Source organism: Mizuhopecten yessoensis, unplaced genomic scaffold (assembly GCF_002113885.1).
Source record: "Mizuhopecten yessoensis strain PY_sf001 unplaced genomic scaffold, ASM211388v2 scaffold2329, whole genome shotgun sequence".
NCBI classification, from domain to species: domain Eukaryota; kingdom Metazoa; phylum Mollusca; class Bivalvia; order Pectinida; family Pectinidae; genus Mizuhopecten; species Mizuhopecten yessoensis.
Genome location: NW_018404492.1, coordinates 1,064,141 through 1,083,739, shown reverse-complemented (window position 1 = coordinate 1,083,739; position 19,599 = coordinate 1,064,141). Strand labels below are relative to the sequence as shown.

General features: G+C 35.7%; 1 protein-coding gene across 3 annotated transcripts; it reads left to right on the top strand.

Annotated features, from left to right (window-relative positions):
- The first annotated feature begins 3,602 nt into the window (after positions 1–3,602).
- LOC110445581 lies at positions 3,603–18,051 on the top strand. 3 transcript variants are annotated; one of them, XM_021490255.1, is made up of 11 exons: positions 3,603–3,725; positions 7,005–7,116; positions 8,816–8,990; positions 9,638–9,953; positions 10,316–10,839; positions 11,355–11,534; positions 12,197–12,324; positions 14,251–14,304; positions 14,606–15,217; positions 15,466–15,891; positions 16,585–18,051. In XM_021490255.1, exons 2-11 carry the CDS (start codon positions 7,042–7,044, stop codon positions 17,716–17,718), a joined length of 3,624 nt encoding a protein of 1,207 aa, XP_021345930.1. In that variant the 5' UTR covers positions 3,603–3,725; positions 7,005–7,041; the 3' UTR covers positions 17,719–18,051. The 3 variants fall into 3 exon arrangements, with proteins under 3 accessions (XP_021345930.1, XP_021345931.1, XP_021345929.1); XM_021490256.1 differs by having other exon boundaries at positions 6,977–7,116; positions 8,816–8,966; XM_021490254.1 differs by having other exon boundaries at positions 6,977–7,116.
- The last annotated feature ends 1,548 nt before the right edge of the window (positions 18,052–19,599 follow it).

Below are 19,599 nucleotides of genomic sequence, written 5' to 3'. Positions count from 1 at the left end.
ACATACAGACTCAGGAATCCCCTGTACAGGTACATATTTGGAATGGAATGTTCGTTATCTTCAATGAATCATATTTATCAGAATGGGAACCATGGGAATTATCAATATGTATGTTTTTTGCCAAACGGACTGAAATACTAAGGTATTAACCATCGTATGGCACTGCCACTATATAAACCTACCATATTCGGATGGCATTCATTGTGCTATGAATGGCAGGCATGAGTATTTGGCAACGCCACCATTATTATGACGTCATACTTGTTCCGTTTGATACACTGATCCTCCCTTGACAGATGGCGGTTCCAGTCATAAATCAAGTGTATACATTTAATACACTATTTGAACTTCTGGCTGGATAAGTGTAAAATGATTATTATGAGATGAACAGATTTGAAAAATAGTAAATATTAACCATATTAACCATAATTGACACTATGGATGCCAATTGGAAAAAGGCAAATCCAACAAATGCCTTTGTCCATTTGCCCTCATTTATCCAATGGATGCCACCTAAAAGCAGTTCAATATTTAAGTGAACCATTGTAATGGAAATGCCTTGTTCATGAAGTATTTAACATCCACAAACAAGATTGAACACAGAGAAATCTAAGTCGTTCTTATATGAGTTATTCAAAGCGAATTACATATTGTAATACTCCATCGAAAAGAGAAACACCAGTTATGTCTATAGTAGACATCACAGGTGTTTCTCTTTTGGTAAAACTTGTGTCCACCAAGGTATATGTTTCTGTTGATGTCTATACAATCATTTTGGATACGGTACAGCACACATAGCCTGCTATTACGGCGCCTTAATTGTATGGAGTCCCATCCAATATTTTCCAGCATTGCCGTGACACAGCCGGACAGTTGTTGTTGACAAATCTGGCTACTCTTCTCTGGATTTGTTCTAGAGAGTTGAGACTGGCTTGATTGGTTGGTTGGGTCCCAAACTGTTGAGGTATAGTCTATTGTTGGTCTAATTAGAGTTGTATTTAACAGGCTGCTTTAATTCGTTTTGTGCACTCCTTCATGTAGCGTCTCACAAGTCCAAGTGTTCTATTTCCTTTAGCCGTGATAATGTTGGTGTTAATTAGAAAGGCTCCCTTGGATATGGCGACTTCCATTATTATATTTGGCATGGTCTACAGCTAGTTCCAGGATATGTCCGTGTGCCCTGTATGATGAAATAACACTTTGTTGTTCTTAACTAGTATTCGTATAATATTGCATGTAGTTGGATTTAACCATGTTTTCTCCCATTTGTCGTGTCTGTATGTAAAGGACAGTGAGTAGGGGATATCTGTTGATGTTAGATCAGTCCAAACGCACGTACAGTATTTGGATTAGAAATTTGCCAAATAATTTGATTTTGTTTTACATGATTTCAATTAACAATGCTTTCTTTTCAGGCAAATACCATTTGGTAATAATTGCCTATTTATGTTCAACTACAAACGGTGCATACTTTAGAAACGCACAATGAGATCTACAAAAAGGATATCATAGCCATCGAGAACGTGCAGCGTCGGGCCACACAACTAGTTAAAGCTATAAGAAACAAGGCATAGGGAAAGACTACTAAATCTAGGAATCTCAACGCTCCAATATAGAAGGAAAAGGAATGATATGGTACAGGCGTGCCCATTTCTACAGGAAGTTGATAAAGTAGAGAAATCCGAGTTTTTCGAAATAGAGTATAACACCTGAGAACTAGAGGACACCCGTGGAAGCTGAAGAAAGCAAGGAGCAGGATAAACTGTAGAAAAAATTGCTTCTCCAACAGAACTGTGAACGATTGGAACAACCTGTCAAGCTTGGTAGTGACTGCAGGAAGCCTGAACATTTTTGAAACCAGACTGAATGATCACTGGAGAAGTCTGCCTATTAAATTCACACCTAATTTGTATTAGCTCCAGAAACACAAATAACTCATACGTACGCATACATTATAGAGTAGTGATACCGTATCGCTAATTTTAACAAATGCAACAATAGTAGTTATTCGGGGTCTTCATGGAACTTATGATACCGGCATTAAGGAAGTTATGAATATTCTACAGACCACTAATTGGAGTTGTGGGTTAGAGAACCGGTTTAGCTACCCATAGAGAAGTATGAGACGAGTATGACCGAACCGCATTCAAATAGAACTTCAGAGACTTCTTGAATTCCAGAATGTGTCGCTAACCATTAAAGTGTGCATAGTGGCTATAGAAACGGCCACGTGCTAATCCGCAGTTAATGTTGCTGGTAGCGGGTTAGTGAATGTGTTTCGCTACCTCTACACGTATGCAAATATATATATATTATGAATTTTAATTGTACAGAACATTGATTTTTTAATCAACACACTAAACGCGTTAGTGTGAACTTTTAACTTTAAAAACTTGTCACCAACAAATATGCGCATACCATTAAGTATCGATGACAACAGAGACGTCTCTGTACATATGTATACTATGTACCACAGGGACCTGATAATTTGTTCACAGCTATATTTGGACCTAAACTAAGGCGTTTAGAGTAATTGTATACGTTTGGGGGTTTAGATCGATTTTCGGTAAAATGACACCCCCAATGATCATATTATATCTGTAACAAATTCTCAGGTCCCTGTGGTATGTACCTCTGTAACATATCTCGCACTGTTCTTCCAGTCGTTGTAAGTCTTCGACTTGTGCGACTGTCCTATATCTTGTTGTCATCAGAGACGTATAATACATTATACATGTACGTCTCTGATATGTACAATGTAGCACTGAAAAAAGATAATCTAATTCTGTGGTATGAAGATATAATTAAGATTCATATAACCCCAGCTTAAAGTATATGCTATTACCACGGAATTAGATTATTTAAGTCCATGCTTTTACGTTACATTTTATATATACCCATGATTAAGCTTAAGGATATATGATATGTTGCACATATATGTATACATGAGTTATCTCCCCGTAATTACTTTTTACCATGGGCTTTGATAAATCTAATGTAATGTTTCCATGGCGTTATCATCATGTTATGCACACTTCTCTATTATCAAATGCTCATGATCAGTAAATTAAGTTGAACATTTTAATTGGATACTTTACAATTTTCCAATTGCCAGTTTTTTGGGAAAGGGGATGCAACCTTTTACAATCTGATTAAAATCATATCCTACGTTCTCTACGTATCACGTTATATTCGGTTCCAATGATGACTAACCTTTAAAGCCATTATCATATTTTGATCAATTCAGAGCCTCTCATGTAATGAAATGCATTTCATATTAATCATGCATCTTTTCAACGGTGGAGAGTCTTAAAAATGTATTGCTATGTATTGCAACCTTTTATAGCACATAATTTAACTTTTATTCCAAATAACTTTCGAGATAACGGCGTTTATCAAGCTTACTGTTAAATTACGAAATATTTGTATATCTTGCACCATATCTTGGTGACCATATTTGTCGAACCGATGACATATCTGCCCAAAGTGTTTCTATTTCTATCAGGAGATTAGTCTCTATTCCATTGGACGATCTTTACGTCACACATGTTTTGACGTTGGTTGAATGTTTGTATCGGTTGTACTCTTATTCATGTACAAAGCGCTTGCTTAACGCAGATGTAAACATCACGTGGTTTTTGTTGATAGTTTGCCAGGTATATCGACTTGGAATACTTTCGTTAGGGTCAGAAGGTGCCCGTTGTTTTGTCCGAGCCATGGTAAAGGTAAGTGACAACTTAATATTTCTTCGTTAGTAATAGTTTTACATCTTAATGACCAAAGAGAACAGAAGACACAAACATAATCATTATAGAAAGCTTAGTGTTCCATAACAGGAAATGAAAAACTGAAAACGACACTTTCTGTTAGTGTTATATTATTATTAGGACACAATGCAACTGACAACCGTAAGTACCTCCCTGGTGTTTGTTACTGTATATCAATATCTGACACAGAAAGTAAGTGATCATGCATGAACAAAAACCCTTATTTTGTTGTTTCCAGTTCAACGCAGAATGTGTGTTTTTTTTTTTTTTTTTTTTTTTTTTTTTTTTTTTTTTTTAGCTTATAATAAGGTATAATAAACTGATAAACAAAATTCAAACCAGGATATGGATACTGTCGGGTAAACGATTTAATCGGGGAGAGCGACATCTGTTATCGACCACAGCTTAGAAACTGAATTCCGCAACATTATATCATACGTATTTTTAGATATCTTTCTCAGAAACGCAGGCATATTTATGTAAACCAAATGCGCCTTATCTAACCAAATATATATATGACACAGATGTGGTGACATGCAGTTAATGGTGTATATGAGGTCTTTTGTTGCATTGATGATTGGAAGACCTTACAAATAACACTTTTGGTGTTTACATCCACAAACATTTCTACTATTTGTTGGTACACATGTACTTTTTGCTGATGATTTAACATTTTCAAAAACATGCCAGGACTTTGAGGTGTAATATATATATATACAAATATGTGTAGTTCTACTGATTATGAAATTCAATTCCTACTCTGTATAGAGCTAAATATATAGTGTGTATGTGTGTGTATACACACACACACACCTCTGGGCACAAGCTTTAGCTATGTACCTGTATCTTTATTACAAACCATTAGTCTTTCCAAATACTCAGGTATACTGTACATTTTGTATCACTTACCGTGACTGAGGAGATTGACTATTTATATGACAGATTATACTTATTGTATACATATGTAGCGGAATTGGACTAGGTCAATTGTTGGTGACCAAATAGCTCTATTGGTGGAGTGTCTGTGTAGTGTTCAGATATAGTCCCAGGTTTGAACCCCAGTCTGGCTGTGCTGATTTTTCATGTCCTGTTACAAATGTAATGAGGATGTCTACTCAGACCTGACCCAGGTTATATTACTATAAATGAGTTTGACAAGGATCTTTCTTTTCATACCTTTCTCTTGCATTGATTCAATTAACTGCTGACTGTGCTGAAACTTAATTAGAGCAAGTCCAAACGTAATTTTTCATAATTTATTATGTGAAATTTCACAAAAGAGAAAAGTATGAAAATAATGTTGTTCAGGGGTATTGTTTGTTCATGATAACTTGCCAGGTCTCATGAGATTTACAGTATTGAAAAAGGGGCCTGGGCTTTTTCAGTGTTCGAACTTAACAGTAGACCCATCTAGACAATCACTTTGAAAAAAATGTTGTCTACTATGAGAATCATTTACTTCATAGAGAAAGTTGTCTATGACATTATTTCCTATGATGTGTATATATATGATTCAATGACAAATCTAGCATTTAAATTGAAAAAAATACTGTAGAATTACTTTCATTTCTAAATTATTACACATATTTGTTTAATTTCATGTTGTCAAGCACTAAATATATGTAAGTAAAAGTTTTTGGTCTTTGAAAATTTCAGTAGGTCTATAATTATGGAAATCTATTTTAAATAGACATATATATTTGAACATGTAAAAATTCTGAGACTGTTTTAATTTTGAGGCCTATGTTTGCCATTGTTTGGATTATGTAACCAGTAACATGCCTTGGGAAATTCAAGGTTTGATTTTGTTGCCATGGCCATAAAGATTTGATTGATGAGCAAATCTAAATTTGTCTGTTTGCCAGCTGACAGACCATTATAAAAAAATCATTATACTCGCATGCTGATTATAATTCCCCTGGAACACAATATTTCTGATAGACAGTATATAAAAAGACCAGGCCAAATAAAAATATACCTGTGTTTCTCGTACTGACCCTATTTTTTTCATACCTACCTTGATACATTTGATTGGTTTTTCACAGTCTCTGTTATGCATTTATTAGCCTTTTAATTGATTTAAGTTTGCATATAATTTGCTATGAATTTTATTAGCTCGTGGTCAGTGTCAGAATTTTATTTTTATTTGAAGATAGCTGCTAAGTAGCCCTAGATAATTGTGGTTATGATATAGGTTGGAATCTGTAGATTAGTGTGACCATCTGTACATGTAGTCTAGGAGGGGGAGGGGAGTCCAGTCTGTAACTTACTTATAATAAACAAATTACAAAAATCCTAAGAATCCTAAGCGGTTTGTCTTTCATTTTCAGAAATCGATTTTCGGACCTTGAACTTTTTTTTCACTTTTTTTTGTGCGCAAAATATTCGAGTAGAAGCTGTTTTGGGAATTTTCAGCCTCAAAAAGTACCTGCACAAATTACATGGGTTTTTACGGTATATATTTTTAAAAACCTATACCTATGAGGATTTTGACAATTATTTTTAATCCAGATGAAATGTGACCTTTGCCATCCTGATGTTGGTAATTAGCCATCATAAAAAACTGACTCATTTCCTTTGATATCCTGTTTATAGTAACTCATCTCCCAACAGTTACACATGCATCTTAGAACAAGGAAATTGAAAGTGCATCGTATGACTTTAATTATGGAAGGGAAATATAAAATCACTTTTTAGCATACATCTGCTCATTAATTTCACAATATTACAGAACTATGTATTTGCATTTTTATGAATATTTTCATAACAAGTTTATAAAAAGAAACTGCTTGACCTCATGACATTTGAAGTGTCATTGCATAAATCTGTATAAGCAAAGGAAAATATATGAACACTTTATTATAAAATGCACCATATATACATTGTAGATAATGTCACATGTTTGAAAATGAAAAAAAATAATAATGCAAAAATAATTGTAAGTGCGTTTTCAAAACCTTGATATGACAATTTATTAGGATGGAAATTTATGTAAACTGCTTTAAAATTGATACCGGACATCATTTGTGAAATATTGTGAATAAGAGAAAGTTAAGTGAAAGATCTAGCTGGAGTTTCCCCCCTTTATAGTGTTAATTCCTTGGGAACCCTATAATTATTTTGGAGATGGTATTAGTAGTTTTAGACAGTATTGAAAAAAAGTGTAATTAATTAGAACTGATGAAATATTTTTCAATTTATCCTTCTAGGTTATTTAACAGACACCTTACACGGCAGGTCATGTGATTGAGGACTGAATCGAAGTCACAGCAACATGTCCAGCCTGCAGTCTGGCAGTAGTGATGACTTTGACACCTGGGAGGTTGTCAGCAGGGTGAGCAGCAATGAGGTAAACATCAGCCACGTTTTAAGGCACCCCTGATTAATTTCGGTTTCAGTCCCAGATTTTGACATCTGTTGCCAAACACTTTTAGAGCTTTCGTGTGTATGCTTCTGTCGGAATATATCAGGCGCTAATTACAAGCTCTTGGATAACTTGGATATCAATTTCCTTTTAAAAAGGAATAACATACAACCTAAAAGCGTTCCAAATTTCAAACGGGAATAACATATAACCTAAAGATGTTCCGAGTATGAATCAGGCACCTTTGAGGTTCCCGAAGGGGTAGACTAGCTGTTAAATTATGGATTGCTGTTGATTGATTTAGGGTACATTCGCGTATCCGGTTGAATCTGTAAAGTAAACGACAGGCACAGACCTGAACCGAGGAAAATCCGGCACATGTAGATTGAGGGGTCCAGATGTACCTGACCGAAACTAAAATGCTGACTATTGCTAGTTTGCAATATTTTTTTCTAAAACAATGTCAAGCCACATGTAGTTTTTAGCTCACATGGCCCGAAGGAAAAGATCTAACATACAACCTAAAGACGTTCTGAATTTCAAATTGAAGATGGTCCGCATATGAACCCAGGCACCTTTGAGGTTCCCGAAGGGGTAGACTGTTATATATTGCTACTGATTGATTTAGATATTTTATGTCTGACCAACGACTATATTTGTAATATTTCTTTTTAAACCAATAGAAATGTTTTAATAAGATGTTCAGGTTGAAAAGCTCAATAACATCTGTTTTTCTTTATCATTTCACGCCAAGACTCGCTCTTGTGGTCGCCACTGGCTCCAATAGCTAAAATAAATCATGATTGGCGTGAACCGGGGGGGGGGGGGAACTATAGTTTTGGGTCGTGTCTGTCCGTCCTTCTGTCCTTTCGCTATCTTGTCCGGGCTTCTCTATCTCCTATACACTACTTATCACTGGAACTTCATACTTAATGTATGTTTTCACCTTTGTAAGGTGGTATGTCATGTATTAAAAAAAGTTCACTCTGACCTACATTTTGACCTTTGACCTGCATCAAAGAAAAGGTTTGTATGGGCTCTATCTCCTACACTACTAGTCACTGGAACTTTATACTTGGAGTACGGTATGGGTTCATCTTGGTTTTTCTTTCTTGGTAATTACAGAAATCAGGTCAGTTCAAAATAATTCATCAAAACTCAACAGTATATATTTGTTTCAAAGTATTGTCACAAAATGCATCTACCCACTTAAAAGTCAACATTTAACTAATTTCATCAAGGTTTCCTTATCTCTTTTATAAAAGCCAGCATATGTTCATCTACACAATGTCCAAGGTGTATATATACAGACACTTATATAATTAGACAGTGGAAGTAAAAACATGCACCTTGAGAAACACTCTCAATTTATGTACGTGCAGTTACTTTCACTTTCGCAGAATACAGTAATATAATATTGATATCAGATACTAACAATTTGATTTGTGCAGTACTAAATAATTAAGTATACTAAATTAAGAATCTTGAACCTAACATAGCATAATGTCAATCATTGATTATTATGACTTATATACCAGAAACTCTTGTGTCATATGATCATGATACCTGACTGATTTTGTGCAAGCAGTACATACCAGATAATGGAAAGCATAGATAGGCTGTATAAGATGGCAGGTTTGATTTAGTATATTGGTTGTTTAACTTGTTTCTATTATTATCACAGCGAGAAGATGACTTTGATTCTGACAGCGACATAGAAGTGGTTTCTATAGATACAGACCCAGAATGTGAACTTCCAAAGCCCTCCTCTCCATCATTGGCTGCTGGGTCAGTCAATCCTGTGTTTATCTTGAGGGTACCAAGTACAGAAGCAGGTGAGCATCATCATAACAACAAAGGTATACATTTATGATTTCCAAATCTCAAGTCCAAATTAAATTTAAAGGAACACTTAATTAAATTAATTATATGTACTGCATGAAGTGCATGGCCAGATTCTAACTAAGTTATATTTACTACATAATCCGAGATTATGAAAAAATAGTGTGTTGCATACAACATGAACACTGTAACCTCAAAGTGAAGATTACATGGTCAAGAGGTCAAATTTCAATTGTTTGGTCAAGATTTTTAATCATGTACTGCAGACAGTTCCAAACCCTCAATCTAGGTTGAGCTTGCATCACGGGGTTTGATGTCAAATAAATATCACTTATTGAGCATTAAACTGTTTATGCTGAAAATTGGTACATTTGTATTTTAGGATTTGTATAAGCCACAGCACATGGGTTGATGTGGCCAAAAATTATCTCGACTTACCTGAAATCTCTTAAATGCAGTGTACATGGATTGCTTATTACATAACCCTAAAGATCAAAGGCCCAGTGGTGGATATAGCTTTGTTGGCTCCAACTAACTTTATAAATTAGCTATTGCATTGTATATTAATACCCTATTGGGAATTTTCTAAATGTTAATTTTCTGACTAAATTCTTTATTCTGAGTAAAAGCAAAGTACTTATATGGTTGGAATCTGTTGTGACAGCCATAGATGACCTGACAGGAGAGTCTGACGAGTCAGCTGATGATGAAGAGGGCACTATGATTGCAAAGAACTTGCACTTTGCATGTCATAGACAGGATGAGGAGACCTCGTCAGTGGGGGAAGAGAAGTCAGACACAACACAGGGGAGCGATGAGGAATCAACAACACAGGAGAGTGAGGAGATAGACACAACACAGGAGAGTGAGGCAACGGACATTGAGCCAGTGTCCAGTGTTGACCTAAGCAGCAGTAATGTCTCTGTGACCTCAATATTACAATCCTCTGACACAGACAACACAAGAGACACATGCACAAGGTAAATAGGTCAAATGTCACTTAATAACAACCACATGATGAATACTCATTTTAACCCATCTAAAAAGTGAATAGTATAATCATAGTTTAGTAAAGTGAAATGTTACTGTAATGCATACATAATATAAATATTATTTAATTCTAAATGAAGTATCTCAATTTACATAGATAGACCTGACATATCTCAAACTTGTTGTTTAGAGGTCTGGCAAAATGAGATAACATAACAGCAATTACATCTATATATGATCTGTTTCTACACAAATAGAAATGCATAGGCCTGCTTTGATTAAAGTACCAATTTGTGCCCATTGTTCAAGATCTTTTCCAAACATTTTTCTTTTGCTTTTTGTTTTTGATTAGCCCATCACTGGACGATGATGGTTCACACTTACTACACACAGCCAGAAGCATAAAAGCACCTTCTAGTATGGAATCTTTTAGAGAAGAACCCAAATCAGTTGATACAACGCTTACAAACGAGGAAAGCTCCTATAAGACGGAGGAGGAGACCTCCATTAGGACAGATGAAGATAAATCCTCTAGGACAGAAAGCATGATGGCTACAGAACCTTTTCTACCCCTCCCATCACTCCCACCTCTCCCTGTGGAATCTGACATCACTGCTGCAGTAACCGGGGTGGTGGAGTCGAGTAAACCTTCAAGTGAGGCAGAAGAGGATAAAAAGGAGGGAGAAAGTGTTCCAGACAATGCGGAGGTAGAAAAAGGGCATATTGTGGAGGATGATGATGAAGAGACATGTGATGCTGTGTTGGAGGAGGAGGAGGATTCTGCCGTAGAACCACAGGAAGGATTTATCACTGGATTTATCACTGAGATAGTACAGCCTCAAATTGAAGACTTGGATCCCAGCTCTTCCTTAAATGGTGGGTATTGATTAAGTGTTTACCACTCCTATGATAGTAACGAAATATTTCAGGTTTCACCAATATAACTCTGTTCTGCATATGCATTGACTGTAATGTAATCCCCATTCTCATTATTTAAGAAAAGAACTCAGTTCAGGTATGGTTTTATTTGGGAACTTAACTGCTTCAGAGTGATAATTCTAGTCCTTTAATGTGAAAATCATTCCAGACATTCAAAATATTCGTAATGTTCAACCTGACATGATACCTTATAAAGATGGTTTGTGTATGTATGACACTGAGACCTGACCTTATAAAGATGGTTTGTGTACGTTTGACACTGAGACCTGACCTTATAAAGATGGTTTGTGTATGTATGACACTGAGACCTGACCTTATAAAGATGGTTTGTGTACATTTGACACTGAGACCTGACCTTATAAAGATGGTTTGTGTACGTATGACACTGAGACCTGACCTTATAAAGATGGTTTGTGTATGTATGACACTGAGACCTGACCTATCCTTTACAGATGAAGATAAAGGAGCTGACACCATTGATACTGCTGAAATTTCTGCTGAAACTACATTAATCCCAAGAGTCAAAGCAGAAACAACAGGTTCAGAAATTATTGTGAAAACTCTAGGCAATGTCAAATATATCGCACTGGTGATTGTGATGGCAGCTCTGTGTGGATACATTTATGGCTCAGGTATGTACAAAGTGTAGTTGTTATTTAACGTCACTCTTTATACTATTGGTATTGTAGCTGATTGTCTCACTTTGTGTGCATACATAGTACTTTTAACTGATTGCCTCTTCTTACTCTTTGTCAATACATTGTGGATACATGGTTGGCAGGTACATGTAGGTGATTGTCTCCCTTTACTCTGTGTTGATACTGGATAACTTGTTGGATGAGAGATGATATCAGTATGATCTGTTTGTGGATACATGGATGGCTGACATGCATTTTCAGCCAATCACTGTTATTTAGTTTAACTGTTGGTAGCTATGATGTCAAAATGGTTAAATGTTTAGTGACTTATGACTTCAACAGCTAGTTTTTCCTATGGCTAAATATGTAAATTACTGAAATAGAAATAATAACATTTAGAAAATCTCCAACTGCATGCTATTTTGATTAGTTAAAAACCTGTTTGTGTTATAGGTTTAGGATAGAAATATCAAAACATATTTGTCAGTAAATATAGGAGGCAGTAAAGCTTGATGTATTAATTATCATGTATCATTTATAACTTGTTAAAACTTGATGTGAAACTAGTTAGACAACCAGATAAGAATTGCATGTTCTCTGTATATATATGTAAATACCTGGTAAACTGCCATATCTTCTGATATCTATATTCTTAGGAGCATTCTGGAATACTCCAAGTATTGAAACAGGACTGGCTGAGGCAAACAGGGAGATAGCTAATATTCAGGAGCAGTTACTCGCTCGTGACACAAAGATCCAATCTCTGCAACGAAGTGTAGAATGGGTGTGTACATCTCATGGCATAAAATTATTTATCAGATAAATGAGATGAAATATTTCCAAACTGAAGTGTATGTTTTGAACTATTAAACAATGTAAAACAGAGATGGAGTTAAAATTTATGGAAGTGAAAGGTTGCATTGTCTAAATAAAATAAAGTGCTCATTCTAACTCAGAAAATGCTTTAGCCCTGACATCATCAACAATGATACCAAATATTTCAGAATAAAATAATACTTCAAAATATGTTCTAAACCAACTTTTACAATCGTGTATAAGTAAAACCGAATTGAAGATAAGTGTAGTTTCATATTAATACCTCATTAATTGCAATCCTATAATTGGTTGTATTTAATATTTGTCATTTTTAGCTCACCTGGCACAAAGTGCCAAGTGAGCTTATGCTGTGGTGCGGCGTCCGTCGTCCGTCCGTCGGTCGTCCGTCCGGCGTCCGGCGTCAATATTTTACTTTAAACGACTTCTTCTTAATAACCGAAAGGCCTAGGGTGATGATATTTGGCCAGAAGCAAACTGGGATGAAGGGCTACCAAGTTTGTTCAAATAAATGACCTTCATCTATTTTCAAGGTCACAGGGGTCAAATATGTTAAAAACTTTAAACAACTTCTTCTCAATAACCAAACTGCCCAGGGAGATGACATTTGGTCAGTGGCATGCTAGGGTGAAGGGCTACCAAGTTTGTTCAAATGAATGACCTTCACCCATATTCAAGGTCACAGGGGTCAATTGTCTTAAAAAACCTTTAAATAACTTCTTCTGAATAACCAAAATGCCCAGGGTGATGATATTGGGCCAGTAGCTAGCTGAGATGAAGGTCTACAAAGCTTGTTCAAATAAATGACCTTCACCCATGTTCAAGGTCACAGGGGTCAAATATGTTAGAAACTTTAAACATCTTCTTCTGAATAACCAAAATGCCCAGGGTGATGATATTTGGCCAGTAGCTTGCTGAGATGAAGGGCTACAAAGTTTGTTCAAATGAATGACCTTCACCCATATTCAAGGTCACAGGGGTCAAATATGTTAAAAACTTTAAACAACTTCTTCTCAATAACCAAAATGCCCAGGGTAATGATATTTGGCCAGTAGCATGCTGAGATAAAGGGCTACAAAGTTTGTTCAAATAAATGACCTTCACCCATATTCAAGGTCACAGGGGTCAAATATGTTAAAAACTTTAAACAACTTCTTCTGAATAACCAAAATGCCCTGGGTGATGATATTTAGTCAGTAGCATACTAGGATCAAGGGCTACCAAGTTTGTTTAAATGTATGACCTTGAATCATATTCAAGGTCACAAGGAGCAAATATGTTTAAAATATTTCAACAACTTGTTCTGAATAACCAAAAGGCTCAGGATGTTGATATTTAGTTAGTAGCATATGCTGGGATCAAGGACTACTATGTTTGTTAAAGTGAATGACTTTGACTTATATTCAAGGTCACAGGGGTCAAATTTGTTTAAAATCTTTAAACAACCTCTTATGAATAACCATGGGTCCCAGGATGTTTATACTTTGCAAGTTGCATCCTGAGATGAAAGGCTATACAATGTGTTCAACATAATGACTTTGTTCGACTTTCAATCACAGGGGTGAAATGTTTTAAAAAAAATTAACAGGGTCTTTTGAACGAATTTTAATCATAAATACTGATATTTTGCCTGTAGCTTTATTTTAGATCACTTTTAAGGTTACAAGTGTGAGTTTTATACCAGGTGAGCGATGCAGGCCCATTGGGCCTCTTGTTTAAAATTTTATTTTACAGTAATTATCGGTATTCTGACCTAGTGTTAAAAAATGAAATGTGATGTCAAGTTGTATATTGTACTCTGTAACAATTATATTCATAACCTGTTTACTAAAGTAATGTTTTGATTTGACACCCACAATTATCTTTAACTTTACAGATGACAGAGAATGCTTCCCATGATTTAGAAAAACTCAAGTCAAGTAACACAGAGGTAAGTAATCATGAAATGTGATGAGGCAATTTACAGTCCTAAAGCTTTGAAACAGATTTCCCACTGGAGTACATTTGGTTGATTTTTTTAAAATGTAATTTTTTGTTTCTGATTTAGAAATACTTTACATATTATTTCAATTTTGAAATATGGAGCATTCTACATCAATAACATTACTGTTCTTGAAATGATGTACTATACAAAGAAATATTATATATTTCCATCATTGTAAAATACAGGAGAATTAATGTTATTTTCATTTAAATTGATATCATTTAATTCTTTGTGTTTTCAATTTCAGCTTGTCTTTGACCCAACATTCACAGAAGGATATGAATATCGATACTATCTTTTCACTTTCGGAAAATATGATGAGAAACATAAGGAACTTCTCCGAAGAGATGAAATGACAATAGAACAAATACAACGTTTAAACAGCATTGAATGGATGGACAAAGTGAACCGTCTGGAGCAGGAGAAGGCTGATCTGATCCAGCAGATCGGAATGATGAGGTACGGATCTCCTCCCAGTGTTTCTCAAGTTACCACTGGCAACCAGGTCCCCGACCAGGAAGATGAAGGAGAACAGGACTTTGATTGGTTTACACCGGGAGATCAACACTTAGAGGGTCAAGTTCATGTAGAGGACAGTCAACATAAGTCAGAAGGTCATGGTCATACAGAAGACAATCCTGTTGGGTCAGGAAGGACAGAGGATGCACTTAAACTAGAGGACAAGATTGTTGCTTTGGAAAGTGATCTGCTGTTTGAAAAAGCAAGCTCAAAGAAGTGGCAAAGTATGTACCAACAACAGAAAGAATCTTCTGACAGAAACAAGTGCTCAGGAAAAGAGATGCTGAAAGAATTTAGTCAACTTCTCCAAAATTTTTCTGTTCCTGAAGACTTTTCAGAGGTAAGTCTGTCGCATATTTCAGTATAACTTCCCAGTTATACACTGCCACCTTGTGTCACAACCAATTTGTATTACCTTTACTTACATTAATGCAGCCAAATGGTATGTGTTACCAATGTATTCTGTTGAAGATGTGTTGATAGGTTAATTAAAGAGAGCATTACTGTTTGTGATAAGTGATAATTGTCTCCAATGATTTCTCTATACATACATCAATATTTCAATTCCTGATATTTTATTTGTTACAGAATGTTAAAGACAAATGGGAAGTTGTGAAAAATCAGACCTTGGAGGGATGGCAGTTAATAATGGACATCGCATCTATGGTAACCATGGGAACAACACATCATGATGACGTCCCCAAAACAACAGAGCAGGATGATGTCCCCAAAACAACAGAGCAGGATGATGTCCCCAAAACAACAGAGCAGGATGACATACACCAGACAGAGCAGCAAGACAACTCCAACTCCAAACCAGTAAAGAATGACTGGGGCTTTGACACAGGATTTGACGAGGAATATGTTGAAAGTGATGATGAGAACGATTCCTCAAGTGAGAGAAATAAGAGAGGGTCCCTACCTAAATGGAGTGAAACCATTCAAGATGTGTACAACAAAACTAAGTCGTCTATGTCTGATGTCAGCCAGCAGATCAAGGACACCTGGGAACAGGTTTGTGTGAACAGATAATATATCAGTTTAACTAAGTCCTAAAGGGAAATATATGTAGTATAAATGATAGTTGTCAACCACAGAGACAGTTAGACTACTTCATTTCACATCTGAAACATGGGAGAAAGTTAAATTTATTTTCCCCTTTTATGTATCAAAATAACTACAAATTTGACAGCAGGGTGTAGAATTTAAGTTCATGTCAAGTTTGTTACATGGTAGGTATTCATATATAATTGATCATGCCCCCAGCCCAGTATTCTGAACATGAACGTCCTTAAATGACCTAGCTTAGTTGTTAATAGGATGTTAAACAATATTAAAAACCAAACCAAATTTAAACATGAATGTTTGTATTCATATTTCATCTGTACTGATAAGCTCTTAATGATCAAATTTGATAAAGATTCTGAATCTGATTTGAATGAGGATTTTTGTAGTCACCCTTCTAATGAGGGGTGGTTTGACGTCAGCTATATGATATGTTTATATAGTACAGATGCAATGTTAGTTCTATTGACAGCATGACAACCTTCTGAAGTAGACCACATCTAACATTAAAGTCATCTATTTATCTCAGAATTACTGACCATCAAATGTGCAGATTTTTTAATACAAAATGTATTACATAGTACATGTAGTACATGAATAATGGAAGGATATCGGAGACATATATCTTTTGTGTATCTGTAGGTGAAGAATCTATCAAAGGACCTTTGGAAGGAACATGAGCCGTCAGTGACAAAGTTGAAAGAGAAAATGTCCAAGAAAGTGGAAAAGGTCTCGGAGAAACTGAGTTCATGGGTTACACGTAGATGGAACTACAAACGTCATACTTGGAAGACTCAAGGAAAAAGTAATGAAGAAAGATCATCACAGACTGGATCCACAAAGAGAAGGAGCTATACTAAGGAACAGGAGGAAGAGAGGGACAAATATTGGACAAGCAATAATAATGAAGAGAAGGAAGAGCAGGAAGAGGAGGATGATGAAGGCAATTGGGACTATTCAGAGTCGGTGGTGAAGAGGTATCGTAGACTGTTCTGGAAATTTAGGACGAAAATGGACAAATTAAGTTTAGAGAAAGTTATGCGGATGAATCTTAATCATGTAAGAAAAGGTTTTAACAAAATAGAGAAGTTTGTTAAAAAGATTGATGTGCAAGTTTTAAGCCCATTCAACAGGAAGTGGTTAACATGTCAGCAGGAGTGGTGGTTAAGTCGCTATAATGGTGTGGACATGGGGTCTGATTGTAGAGATGTGCTTCCATGCTGGCAGGTTAGTCTGGCTACTGGAAGAGACCCTGGCAGTTGTAAAGGTAGTCGTGGTGATGACCCACATATTAGGAATCGACCACAAAAAGAAGACAGACACAGAAAAGACAGTAACAATAACAACAGGGGTCAGAAAAGACACGGAGACAAAATAAGGAAACCAGTCCATGGAAGTCGACATCCAACAGGGAAACCGAATTACCAGCAAGAGAAAAACAGGCGTGGAACTTTTGAGGAAGAGGAGTATAACGATACGAATAGTAAGCCCCATCCCTCAGACGAATCCGTCCCTTTTTGTGACCCCACTTCTGGGGATTGTCCAACCACAGAACCATCCTGGTACATTCAACAGCTGAAGCACAGAGAGGAGTTGCGCCTTGTTGGGGATGAAGCAGAATCAGACAGTAGTTCTGATTGGATGTTCACCAGAGCAGAGGACCGGGACTTCCAACGAACACTGCCCGACGACTGGTACCTCCGAAGGCTTGACAGCAATGAAAACAGGAAAAACGAATATTTAGAGGACGGTGAAGAGTATTTTGATTATGAATAGGATGTTGTTTTCTCACTATTGACATCTTATCGAAAGTTAAGAGTCGATACTGCACTAATTAAGATGTGGCTCTATCTTGCTCCAATATTTCTGTTTGTATTCACCTCCATTGAATTTAACTATTTACAAAGACATTTTCACCAACAAATTCTTGTTACATGGAAAATGTTCGATCTTTTGATGATGTAGAGCTTCCAGAGAATCTTGAACGTTTTATTTTCTCAGAGAATATGTGCCAACTCTCACTGATTTCTCACTTTCATATTCTGGGTAGACATACTGATGAGTTGTATGTTATCAATGAAGCGTTTAGTTGCAGTGTTTCACACATTTAGAACAGAAAAGCTATGATTGTTGGTGTGATTGTGCAACAGTTGTCATTATTTTATTGATTACTTTATATCACCCATTGATACATCAGAAAAGACCATATCTATATTGTCAAATTTCTGATTTTCATAATTGCTTAAGATCAAAATTCTATCCTTGCAGATGTACCAATTTAGATTTATGATGTTCTGTCATATGAAGCAGTCTCTCTATGTGTAAGAGTGGAGCCTTAATTTGACCTAGCAATACTGAGTGTAGGAGCTTGAGGAGCATTTTTATGGATTAAGAACTGTAATTGTCAGTTCTACAATGTTAATCGGGTTTCACATAAAACATATCAAGACTCCAAGTCGGAAACAAAATAAATACAGTTCAAGCAATAACTTTATTTATTTTTAATGTTGGGAAAATTTCACAGTCCAAGTCTATAAACACCTGGCTTTGGAAAGTAAAATTACCGGTGAGTGATACAGGCTGTAGAGGCCTTTTGTTTTTATGAAGACTGAAGTATTGTTATATTTTGTTTTAAAGACTGTTGTATATATTTTGTTGACCAGAACATACCCCATCTGCCAGAGTGTTCTGGTTACCCCCCCNTTGTAATGGTAAACAATTCTAGTTTCTAGTTTAACAGTTGACGTTTTAGTCTGGCTTAGGCTTTTTTTTCAAATTATAATCGGCGATAATGTTAGATTTAGATAACGCTGAATCTCAGATTCCCATGCATTTTATACCGCTTCAGTGGCCGCTATTTACGTTAATAGACCAATGTTACATCAACTATGACGTCAGTAATTAAAGCGCTAGCATGAACTTATTATAAATTCTGAAGCAACAGTTCAACATGTGAAAAAATAAAGATACATTCTGTCATGTTGTTAAATGTTTACAGTTAATGTAAATGTCACCTTTATTGATTTCATGGGTTTTCATGGTAAATATCAATTTTATTCATTTCATAGATATAAATATTTACGGTAATCGTCAATTTATGATTCGTTGTTTTGTTTTATATGTATACTTATACTTATGTACTGAGGTCCTGTGATATAGTCCTGTGTTCTCAAAGGCAAAGTCCTGTTGTTATGTTTATAAGATATATAAAGAAATAAAATACATGTTTATGTTTGACGATAATGCAACGTGCTGTTTAAGAAGAAGGAACCGGAGTGAATTCCGTTTCGATTTGTCAATAGTAGAGCCTTTGAATTCGGCACAGAGCTAGTGCTTTAACTCAAAAGTAGTACTTGGTCCGGTAAATTGTTTTCTGTTTTGGTAAGCATAATTTCTGAATTTTTACTTTTGTGCTCTTGTATCAGTTTGTCGAAAAGAGTTTCAATCATTAATCGATCAATCATTAATTTAAATTGTTTCCTAGCTTGAATATGAATCCAGAATCGTGAACCATTCTTCCCCCAGTTATACTAGTGAGGTTAATTATATTTATAACATTCAATACATTATAAATCTACTATACGCACATGGATTTAACTCCTCATATTCGATGAAACGCTAAATAGATATGCCCTTAGATTCACGATCTGTTGATTA